The sequence below is a fragment of the Physeter macrocephalus genome, chromosome 16, assembly GCF_002837175.3.
Source record: "Physeter macrocephalus isolate SW-GA chromosome 16, ASM283717v5, whole genome shotgun sequence".
In the NCBI taxonomy this organism is placed as follows: domain Eukaryota; kingdom Metazoa; phylum Chordata; class Mammalia; order Artiodactyla; family Physeteridae; genus Physeter; species Physeter macrocephalus.
This window is the reverse complement of record NC_041229.1, coordinates 94411745-94424394: the sequence shown is the minus strand read 5'-3', so window position 1 is coordinate 94424394 and position 12650 is coordinate 94411745. Positions and strand designations below refer to the sequence as shown.

General features: G+C 38.6%; 1 protein-coding gene across 6 annotated transcripts in view; it reads right to left on the bottom strand.

The window, feature by feature from the left end:
* Positions 1 to 12650, bottom strand: part of TTC17 (tetratricopeptide repeat domain 17) — a 163403-nt gene that overhangs the window by 60114 nt on the left and 90639 nt on the right. For 4 of the 6 annotated variants that reach the window (XM_007126403.4, XM_055091536.1, XM_055091535.1 and 1 more), the window contains one exon: positions 3913 to 4083. The exons of the other annotated variants lie outside the window; for them this stretch is intronic. In XM_007126403.4, coding sequence (XP_007126465.1) covers positions 3913 to 4083 — 171 coding nt within the window. The remainder of the gene's footprint in view (positions 1 to 3912; positions 4084 to 12650) is intronic. 6 annotated transcript variants of the gene reach the window in all.

Below are 12650 nucleotides of genomic sequence, written 5' to 3'. Positions count from 1 at the left end.
GAGGTAGGTTCCCTCTATGCCCACTTTCCAGTGAGTTTTTATCATAAATGGCTGTTGAATTTTGTCTAAAGCTTTTTCTGCATCTATTGAGATGATCATATGATTTTTATTCTTCAATTTGATAATATGGTGTATCACACTGACTGATTTGCATATACTGAAGAATCCTTGCATCCCTGGAATAAATCCCACTTGATTTGTTTGTTGGAAGATTTCTCATCACAGTTTCAATTTCATTACTTGTGACTGGTCGCTTCATATTTTCTATTTCTTCCTGGTTCAGTCTTGGAAGGTTATACCTTTCTAAGAATTTGTCCATTTCTTACAGGTTGTCCATTTTATTGGCATAGAGTTGCTTGTAGAGGTAGTCTCTTAGGATGCTTTGTATTTCTGTTGTGTCTGTTGTAACGTCTCCTTTTTCATTGCTAATTTTATTGATTTGAGTCCTCTCCCTCTTTTGCTTGATGAGTCTGGCTAATGGTTTATCAATTTTGTTTATCTTCTCAAAGAACCAGTTTTTAGTTTTATTGATCTTTGCTGTTGTTTTCTTTGTTTCTATTTTATTTATTTCTGCTCTGATCTTTATGATTTCTTTCCTTCTGCTAACTTCGGGTTTTATCTGTTCTTCTTTCTCTAGTTCCTTTAGGTGTAAGGTTAGATTGTTTGAGATTTTTCTTGTTTCTTGAGGTAGGCTTGTATTGCTATAAACTTCCCTCTGAGAACTGCTTTTGCTGCATCCCATAGGTCAAATCCCTATTTCTGAGAACCACAGGCAAATGACACACAGTGTACGGAAGCTGAAGGCCTGAGGATGAGTTTTAGTTATCCGTCACCTACTGAAGATGTTAGGCAAGGTACCTAACTACTCTGAGTCTCAATTTTCTCAGCTACAAGATGGGGTTAATATCTATTTCACAAGGTTAATACACAATTCATAACTCTGTAAGGTATAAAGTACCACAAAATGGCAGTGATTATCCTAATAATTTATGGTTACTGGAGCGGGCTCAACTATTTGTATTTCTTTAAAATTTCCTACAAAAATAGAGTTTTAAAAAATTCTTTAATGTCTCTGCTTGACTTTTATTATATCATACTATTTATATTAAAAAACAGATTCTTTCTGACTCCTAACCACACTATAGGAAGCCTGCTGGTATAAACATGCTAACTTATACCATGACTGTGGTCCGTGTGGACTTGTCAGTATCCCAGAATTTAGAGACGGTAAAAAAAAAAAAAGTTAGTAGCTAAGAGTAAAACTAGAACAGTCATCATTATACTATAATTAAATTAGCAATGTGAAAAGGAATGCACCCTAAGAGACAGTTTGCATAATGTTGAAGGGACCTGGCAAACACCTAGCCCCAGCCAGGGCAACCATTCAGTGTTCCCAGTATGCGGATGGAATGGATCTACGTGGGAAACATGGAACTATAGAAACTTAAACACTAGGTTATCTGCCTCAAGCAATGATGTATTTGGAAAATGAAGAGACAAAGAATAAGATTTTGGTGGGGTTTTATTCTGAATTGTCGTAGGAAAAGACTCTAATTTGGTAGTCAGGAGTATTCCACTCATTAAGGAGTTGTATTGGAATAGGAACAGTTTCTGTAAACTGAAAAACATACCCCAGCACTTCCCTGGTCATCCAGTGGTTAAGACTCCATGCTCCCACTGCAGGGGGAGTGGGTTTGATCCCTGGTCGAGGAGCTAAGATCCCGCATGCCCTGTGGCATGGCCAAAAAAAAAAACAAACCAAAAAAACCCCAAAACCCCTTAACATTACTCAGTATCATCCTCCCTCATGATGTTCATTTGGTTGTACGGGTACCTGATGTCAGTAAGAGATATGAGGCTTCCAGGCACTAGAGAGGAGTAGACCCACTGTGAATGAACAAAGTGGCCATCTGGTTTAAAAGTCAATTTCTTTTGAGTTGGTAAATGGGAAATTAATTTCCTTAAAGCCCAATGATTTCTGGTAGAACTGATGAAACTAATTCCCTAAACCTGCAAAAGTGAAGGTCACAACTTCCCCCTTTGAGGTCTAGCTTGCTTCTCTTAGACATTGTTTTTTTATACACAATACCACTTAGAAGGAAACACAAGATTTTGTAATTGCTAAATATGTTAATCCAATCTACACAGGAGGGCAAAGGACACATTTCATTACTCTAACAAATATTTACTATACACAGGAATATAAAGTTATAAAGGACACAATATATAAGAAGCTCACAGTCTGATGGAACATAAGACATATAAGCAATTAATATTGTATAAAATATGCCTTGACAAAAAGTAGGAACAAGACAGCAAATGGAGCAACTAAATGCTTGGAGACCTTTGTGAATGCTTCACAGAGGAGATGACATTTGAGCTGGATCTTGGAGATGCATGGGAGTTGTCTATAAAAAGCACAGAATATGCAGGGGTCCTTCCCAGCCTATGCAAAGACACGGAGGCTCAAAGCAGCATGGCACATGAGGGAAATAGTGAAAGGTCTGTACTTCCCGCTATGCAGAGTACTAGTAGATGGTACAGTTCAGCTGGAGACAGAATCAAGGGCTAAACTGCCTCATATCCCACATTAAGACATTTGGACTCTTCTGATAGGTAATAGCTACTGAAAACTTTAAATGTAGGCAACTTACCAGATGAGGTCTGATTTCAGAAACAACTCTTTGGACACACAAGAAATTGGTAATAGGGGCTGTTTCTGCTTTTTAAATTGTATACCAATTTCTACGTACTATCTCTTTCTCCCCTACACACATACACACCCCCTGCCTCTCTTGCACTCTCCATACATAGACTGAAGTAAAGGACAAGATATAGGGAAGCCAATCGTGAACTTACTACAACAGCCCTGGCAGAAATGAAGGAAGTCTAAATTCAGACAGTGCCACAAAGAATAGATGAAGAGATGATATATTTAACAGGTCTTAGGGATTGATTGGACATAGTGATGACTGGATGAGCTGTGCCATTAACAGGGAGCAGGAATATAGGAAACAGAAACAGTTCAGGAAGTAGGGCAAAATGAGGACAAGTTCAATTTTAGATATGTTAAGTTTGAAATGGCTGTGGCACATCCAGATAAAGAGACCACTAAAAAGGTAGAAATAAGATCTGGACTCACAAAGAATGTCTTAGCTGAAAATACAGATTTAGAGTCATTGGTATACTCCAAAGTATCTGAAACACCAAAAGATAACACATGGAGGACTAAGAAAAGAAGACCAAGGTTAAGATCCTGGGTAAAAAAAAATAAAGGGCAAAGTAAAGAATAAGTGAATGAAATTGAAAAAAGATATTCTGAGGACAAGGAAAAGAACCAAGAACAAGTGATATCCCAGAAGCCAAGAGGAGAAGAAGGAGAAAGTTTCAAGCGAGGAGTTGTGCACAGTTCCAAAGGCAGAAAAGAGGTTAAGCAGGATGAGTACTTAAAAGAAGTCACTCATTTTGGCAATTATAAATAGATAATCTTAAAACTTTTTAGCACACATAGCTCAAAATGTGGTCATAAAATGGAATTTTAGGAAAGGGCCTGGTAGGCATCCCCATTATTTCAAATCTTTAAATTTTATTGGGTTAGTATAAATACAACTTGCGTTTTTTTTCAATGACTTACTCAATAGACTAATGACATTAAGAAGAAAGACTAGCGCATAAATCAAATTAGTTCTAGCAAATGAAGATGTTGAGGTGGAGAAAACAGAAGTGTGCAGAGCATTTTCACTTTATAGCTTGACTTCTGCCTCCCAATCTTGAGGGTCACCCTCATGATCTACAATATAGTAAGTGACTGTTAAAAGAAAGAACAAACGCTTGAGAGTAGAGAAAAGCCTAAGCTTCAAGTTTGAGAGTTGATTTTACTCCAGAAGCACAGCTCAGGTCAAATCAACTTACTTTCAAGTCTAAGGACATCTGAGTCCCTCCCTGAATTCTCAACAGAGAGCACAGGGTCTTCCTCTGTTCCTGTCTCAGAGGGCTCTTCTTCAGCAGCATCCAGTGACTGTGAGTTGTCAAAATATTTCTGTTTGTCATGGCTGTTGTCCAGGGTTTTCGCATGACAATTACCTCAATGACAAGAGACACAGATAGAGCACATTAGAAACCTCTCTTGTGTAGTCCCATAGCTCAAGGTCCCCAACTATCACGAAGAGCAAAAAGGTGACTGTCGGTTTTTTCTCCAGCAGAACATGCACAAATCAGTGAGGTGGAGTGCCCAAAGGCAGACCATAACTGTGATTCAAGATTTTGCACTGAAGTTCAAGTTTCACCTGTTAGGCTAGTTCACGTATTTGGGGAAAAAACTATAACAACAAAGATCAAGTCCCAAGATCTCCTTCCATTCATAATGAATGACTGTGAAACACTTCTCTGAAAGTCAGAAACATCATAAAAAAGTGGTTTTCCTTCTATTTGCCTTTTGAAGGTGAGAAATGACAGATTAGTACCTGAATAAGTCTGGAGATATATGAATTATAGCCGAAAAATATACCATTCTTGCATCATAGCTTAAAACAAAAGATATACCAAAAGGTAAAGGATTATAAATTAAAAACCAAGGACTTAGAGGGGGATAGTGGTGGCAGAGAATCCACATTTAAGACTGAATTCTATTTTTCTTTTGAAAAAACAAGTTCTGATCATGTAATAAAGATTTACCTAAGCATAAAATGTCACATCTTGAATGTAATCATAGCACTCTGATACCTTCTGATATGTATAGTGAGTATGACCTTTAGCTACAATTTTGCCCAGGAGTCGAAGAGCTTTGACCTTATTAGGGATTGTGTGTTAACAGCGATAAAGAGCCACTATGAAGCTCCACCTGATGGACATTCTCTGCGTAGGAGAATGTGTTACTAGGCTGTTGTGTCTGCTGTAGTGGGGATCTGGCTGGCTGAACAGGTCTCCTCATGTTCCATGTGCGTTGCTACTGAAGGTGCATGTTCAGTGGAAGCCTACATTCATATTATAGGACAATTCTCTGGGTAAGAGTGTAAAAGTAACTTTCCTCCTTTATCAGAACGTCCAAACATTCTCTAAAAGTTTTTTTATTTTTTAAAAGAATGTTGCCCCAAAGAGATGTATGTACCCAATCAGGCCGTCTCTGCAGCAATGGAAATACAAGAAGTCTCTTTCTGGATTTGATGACTCCCTTTCAGATTCCATAATTTTGGAAAGCATTTCTCAGGCCATTTTCCTTATTGTGCCAAGAAAACATAATGGACTCAAAACCTTTCCCAACTTCCTAGGTGAGAGAAAGGGGACTGCATACTTAGGGATTCACTTCCCATTTTCCAGTTCTACACTATCACACATCTGAGGCTATCATTTTCCAGTTCTACACTATCACACATCTGAGGCTACCATTTTCAACAAGGCTACGTCAGAAGCTTTAGCTCTCAAGAAGCTAACACGACAATAAATGCAAGATAACAAACAATAATGAGGTAGTCTACTGTGCCAAGTTAGTGCTTCAGAGAATAAGCTTTGAGTAGGTAGAACTTGAATTTTGAAGAATACGTAGGATTTAAAAACACAGAACTTCAAAAGGGGGAATTACAAGGAAGGGAATCAATATTTATTGAGTATTTTTGTATTTTTTCTTCCATTTACTCCTCAAAAACACCTTGTAAAAAAAAACACCTTGTGAAATATTATTAATTTCACAGATAAGGAAACTGATTATCAGTGAAACTAAGTAACTTGCCTATGGTCAAACAGTAAGTAAGTGGTAGATCTGGGATTTGAATTAATTCTATTTTACCACAAAGCTTCTTGGCTTTCCCCTAGTCAATACTAACTCCTTAGCAGAAAAAGTAGAGAAGGTGGCACTCTAGGCAGGGAGGAATAATGTGTTGAGCAAAGCAATAGGAACAGGAATTCTCATTTGTGTTTGGGAGACAATGAGAAGTACGATTTGATAAAGATGGAAGGTGTGGAGTGTGTGGGCCCTGGAGGGCTAAGAAAAGAAGCCATGAGCAATGGTAGCTGCTTTCTTTCTCCAGATTCTCCTGAGAGGACAGACAGAGGTTGCGGATTTGCCTCTACTTCTGTCTTCACCACCTAGTACGTGCAATAATTAAGTACGGGGAAACCAAGCATAAGAGCATTAAAATAAAACAGAGCAATGACAACAACAACTCTACACACCCAACTGACTAAAATTCACTATGAAGAACAGCATGCTTTTCAGAGGCAGTTCTTAATTGGGAAATAAATAAGCATGACTATTAAAAGCAGAGAGGAAAAAATGATGACAATGATACTGATAATTTTAAACATGTTTTCCTAGTGAATATTCTCTCTGCCTTCAGCTTTGGTGAATTTGCCTCTAAAGCATTTTTTATCTTGACACAGGTCAAGTAAAGCAAAAAGATAAACCTTTAACACTGGAACCCAGTGAAATTCTAGCTGTGTTTCCTGCAGTTGATTTCCTCCTCCAACCTTTGCCATCTCTTATTTTTCTCTCCCACCCTCTTTCTATTATAAAAATTTAATTGGTTTCATCTTTTAAAATGTCTGCAATATTTTAAAATGCTTTATAGGTAATTTATAAGATACGATGTGCATAAGATCCTGAAGCTAAAATTAGTCCTCTTGCATGACCTCAAGCCCAGACACCCTCTTGAAGCAAGCCTTCTGCATTCTAAGAATGTCTTGCCCTCCAACTCAGGAAATTGGGGCCAACACCTCTGAGGGAGAGGGCAGGAAAGGGGATCAGGGAGAACTGGGGGAATTAAAGGAAGCATAAGAAGTTTATGTTAGGATATTTCTTGGAAATAGGCAGAGTCAAAATGATCATGTAAAAACTACATGCTTTAAAATTAGAACTATTAATATGAATTTTCTTAGGCTGACAGTTAAAAAGAGACTGGTTTAGCATTCTGGTGTGATTCCCATGATTATCTAGGCTAATCATAGAAAGTCATACTGCCTAATTTTTGAATTACTCCTTCCAGTTGCCTGAGGGAGAACTGAAGAATTTCAGAAAAAATAAGTTTCTGTTCTTTGGACTATAGTATAGGTCTACTCTAGTTCAAAGGGGAACTAAAAAAAAAAGTTGCCTATGTAGAAAAATATTGCTTGTCTTCCCAGCAAAGGCAGAGATGATGTTCTTATTAAAGAAACACAAGAAAATGTTGGAGAAGGACACCTAAAAAGTAAAAAGGCATCTTCCGTGCATAAGGCTATTATTTTTTGCTAATGCAAAAATGAGGAGATTCTATGGCTTGGACTAACCTTGAGAGGTATGTTTTCGTTGTTGTTGTTGTTGTTTTTGGAACTACATGATTTAAATGAAATGCTTTAGATAACAAGGTTCCAGGTGAAAATGGAAACACTTTTCTCTGCTTAATGCTCTATACTTGCTTGCAAAGCATTTAGCAATTCAAATCCTGGCAGTCTGGTTTTTCTTAGAAGTAAGAGAGCACAAGGCAACACCAACTAAGCATGAAACTCCAAAGAGGGTATTTCTGATTCTGGAACTGCTATGAGATCTTAGACATATCAACAGCCTTTTCTGTAGTTAGAATATTGACCGCATAAGTTGGGTTATTAATATTAACCTCCCCTACAAGGGTGTTCTGGAAAACAACTAAATATTTAATATACCTTGTCAAAGCATAAGTCTCCTAAGGGAGAAAGGCACAATTTATTTTGTGGCTAAACAGATTTTCAGAGTAAACTAAGTTCTCAGGAACTCCTACCATGACTAAGGTTAAAGAAATCTCCTATCTTCTCATATAAATCCTGTTTACAAAGGTCCTAGAAGAATATTTATTTTCTAACTGGAGTTGGGTAACCACTTACTTGTTAAAAAGAATTCTTCTCTTCTCTTCTTTTTTAAGAATTCTTCTCTTCTGAATCTCATAAGTTGGTAAGAAATTCCTAGTTGGGTTAGGAATCCTTTAGGGTTAGTTATAAGAAAGAAATGCCACAAAATTGAGAGGCCTCAGAACTTTGTAAGAGCCAAGCAACTAATTTCATATTTATTGCTCTAGTAGGATATGTATCTTTTAGGAAAAATAGTAATATAAATTGTGAAGTGAACAAAAGTGTATCTTTCAGTTGTGCACCATTGCTATGCAAGATTACTTTAAAATATTACGAGGAAACTTTAACTGTGGGTGGCATGTGGGGCTTGGTACTACACAGAGAAATAGGTATACGTGAAGCAGTAAGAAACCTCACTGGGAACAGATTCCTTTATGATTTCCACCTCCAGAGGTTGTGACAAAGTCTTGTAGACCTTGTTCTAAGAGGAGCATTCCATGGTATGAATTCAAATCCTGCCTTAGCTGCAGCCTTACCATATGAACCTTGGCAAATCAATTCCCTTCTCTGTATCTAGGTTCTTTATCTGAAATGGAGAGAGAAGCTACTGTCCTACAATAAGCTGTAGGAAACACTATTGCTGAAACCACTGTGAACATAAGCATACAGAACTCCTCGAATCTAGGTGAACCTAGGTTGCTGATGGCTGCACCTGAGACAAGGGAAACTGCCTCACTTCCTCTGTCCTGTGCTGTCCTCCACTTAGACGAGAGAAATCATTTTGATGGAAGTAATGGCTCAGACTTGTTCTCATTCAGCAATTACTGCTGAATGGAGTTCTTTGCAGGAGGTTTAAAAGTAATGGTTAGGTACTGGCTGACCTTAAAAGTATGGCAATGCCAGATAGAAAACACCGTATTAAAGACTTGAAATCAGCAACCTCAGGATTATACAGGTATTCCCTCATGGTGAGGTGGATGAGTCACAAGTGAGCTTAAAAAGGAAAAACTAAGAAAAGTGTGTGACCTCAAAAGAAAAGAGAGAGAGAGAGATTCCCTTTTACTACATATTCTAGAGTTAAATTCTATCCTGGGTAACACTCTCTTCACACATGGTGGGGGAATCTGATTTGCCCAAGAGTTCAGAGATGCATTGGTTTCTACAGACCTATACTCCCTGCCTTCCTTTAGAGAAGAAAAAAGAGAACTACCAATAAATCTGGCCTCTTTGTCTTGCCACATGGCCATCACTTAAGTGACTAAAGCACAGGGAGCAAAGTCAGCGCCAGTGGAGACACAGACACCATGACATGGAGACTGTGGAAGACATGACTCCAGTGATGGAATTCAAGCTCTCCACAGCTGTAACTTCCTCCAGAAATGTGAAAGATCAGGTTAGATGTCTAAACAAGGGAATTTAAACATTTACTGGAAGTTTACTAGGAAAGATTTTCCCATGTAGAAACTATATGAGAAAGAAAATTATCTGCCATAGCTGCTGTTGGATATTTTATTATTGTTATTGTTATTATTGTTATTATTAAATTTAAATCTCTTACTTCAGCCTAGGGAAATTTGTTTCAAGCAAGAATGTTGGGGAAACAAATCCAATAGATTCTCACACTTACTGATTTACCCATAAATGTCAGTTTTTCAATGAGGGTCAACAAGGACATTTGTAACTTTCATTAAAAACGGTGCAGACAGGAGAAAATACAGGCTACCTATTAGATGTGTCATCTTCTAGTGGACACAACATGTGCCTTCAAATGAGAGAATTCCTTTTCTATTCCCCCTCCTTGTGCGGGAGCTGCAGACCTCAAAAGAAGATCTATATCTATATATGTATGTTGAGTGGGAGTCTGGTATAAAGCATTCTGGATAAACAGTGGGTGGGTATGAGTTAATTTCCCTCTATTACTAGGTGTTTTCAGTACTTCAAACCTGAAATGCCATTAGCTAATTTGCAATTTAAGTACATTCTATGGGCTAAACATTGGGAGGACGGTGTGGAATGCATGGTGGGCCAGGTTATGAAGATGAAAAAAAGGATTGGTCTCTGCTCTCAATGAGCTAGAGAAGTCCTGTAGGAGAGTAGTGTCTTGTACACAAGTAACTGTAATGGCAAGTCACAGGAGCTGAAGGAGAGGCGCGGGTGGCATGACTGGTTACGCATTACTTATAATTAAGGGATCAGTAAGGCATATAGCAGAAGTGGGCCTTGAAGGACGGGCAAGATTAGAATTTTTGTGTGGGGGGAGGGCAGGAGGGGGGGGTTATGGGGAAGAGCTACTGAAAACAATATAAGCCAACACAAGGAACCAGGAAAGCAGGGTGTATGTGGTAAAGAAAACAAGTATTCCACAATAGCATCATCATATGTCATGGTTTGGTACAATTTCCATTGACTTTGCAAAAGACAGAATGATATTAAAGTCCTTATGTGGTCAGTGAGCTTAAATTAAGCATGTCTATTTGCGTCAACCACATATTCTTGCAGTGAGTTGGCTTCATTCAATTCTTAATACCTAGAATAAGCCTATAAACAGAGGGTTGGGATGAGGGAACAGGGGAGGGCTTAGATTTCCTAGCTACTCACCACCTTTGGAGTTTATATTTACCTCTCCTTTCCGTTGCTGCAAGTGATTGGTCACCTGCTGATGTCAAGGAAAAAAATCTAGTAGAAAAATCAATAGATTTAACGCTGCTCCCCCTCCTCAAACTATAAATGGAGGCCCAGAGATATGCATAATGGGGAAGGGACCTACCATCAGAAGCATTTACTGCCATTAGGCTTGTGCTTTTCCCTAAAGCAAGGATATAATGCAAGGCCAAGGCTAATAAAATGTCAAAGGCTACTTGGTCTTTTTTACTCCTCAGACTAAGTGGATTATAAGAACAGTATCTTTAAATGAGAACACAAGAGCCTAGTTATTCCATGACTGTTAAGGACTTGAGCCTAGTAATATCTCATAGGACTTAGATATGAGGACAAAGAGGGTTAGGCATTGTCCTTTACACTGGTTTGGGTAATAAGTATGATATTTAAACAAAGGTTAACAAAAAAGGCCACTGAAGTCCCTCTACCACAGAACATTTTGAGCAAGGCCTTGTGGCTTTCAGTAAGAAAGTTCCCTAGCTGCCTGATATCAGACCCACTTCAGGGGTTTGAGATTAAGACAGGAACTTTGATGTGAGTGTATCTACCTAAATCTAAGTACATATGGTCAGTGCACTAAATCAAGTGAAAAGCAAAGAAAAATGAACGATAGTATCATACTGTTTCCTTTTGCTTTATATCACCAAATGAAAGTTGCCTGGAGGCATTCACCTCAGTGGCCACTTTGCACATAATAAATAACACGGTTTCTAGGACCTTGCTCTCTCCCAGTTTTTAACATTTATGGTACTTAGGCAGTGTATGGTGAGGGAGGTGGTGAATTGTTTGTTTTGTTCATGTTAGGTTTTCCTCTAGCTGTATTTCACATCATCAAGGGAAATTGGCTATATTACTACAGGTGTACCAGGACTCAGAAGATTTGATCAACACCACATACCCAATCAGCTGCTACTGACCTCTAGTTCCTTCTCCTGAAATTTGATATGCTTGTTTTATTATTTTTTAAAATAATTATCATTTTGGATATTTGTGATCTGACTGGGTTATTAAGTAATGCCTGACAGCTAAAGCAGTTTAAACTGCTTTCAGAGTGGCGAATTTTGAATGGCAAATTTAGATTTGTTGTTATATCAATAAAAATAAACTAAATGAGATGAGAAATCCAAAGCTGTGTTCTTTTCAACAGCTATGAAATATGATTTAAATTTCTCCTGTATTTTCAAGATCATAACTAAATAAACTTTGGTGGTTAAGAAAAAGTTAACAGACTACTGAGATTTTCTTGGTCAAAGATCACAACAGTTTAGTATGAAATAAATTCTACTACTTGTAATAACCAACACTGAAAGAAAAAAGGGGGGAAAAAACCCAAACCAGCATATACACAGACACATATATATATGCCAGGTATCCTCAGTCATATGTATTTTAAAACTCACCAATGCTCTTTTCTACTGATTATCAGGCTCAACTGCTTTATTTCCATCAGCCCATGGAACTGAGTTAAAAAAAAAAATCATTCAATGATTAAATTTGTAAAGGGGTTGAAATACTTGGTGCTCACTGTTTTCTGTTTTTCTTTAATAAATTTATTTTACTTTTTTTGGCTGAGTTGGGTCTTCATTGCTGCGTGCGGGCTTTCTCTAGTTGCGGCGAACAGGGGCTACTCTTTCATTGAGGTGTGCGGGCTTCTCATCGCAGTGGCTTCTCTTGTTGCAGAGCACGGGCTCTAGGGGTGTGGGCTTCCGTAGTTGTGGCACACGGGCTCCGCAGTTGTGGCTCACTGGCTCTAGAGCGCAGGCTCAGTAGTTGTGGTGCATAGGCTTAGTTGCTCTGGGGCAAGTGGGATCGTCCTGGCCCTGGGATCGATCGTGTCCCCTGCATTGGCAGGCGGATTCTTAACCACTGCATCACCAGGGAATCCCCTATTTTTTTTTGTTTGTTTTCTGGTTTTTTTGGCCGCACCTTGCAGCTTGCGGGATTTTAGTTCCCTGACCAGGGACTGAAGCTGGGCCCACGGCAGTGAAAGCACCGAGTCCTAACCACTGGACTGCCAGGGAACTGCCGGTGCTCACCGTTTCAAACAAGAACTCCAAAACTGGGAATTCATTTCAATTAGTTGGTTTGCAGTGCACGTAAAGAATTTTCTGAGGAATAGGTCACTTAAAAAAGAGCCCACTCTAATGTAGCATGGATTGTGTGTGTGTGTGTGTGTGTGTGTGTGTGTGTGTGTGTGTGTG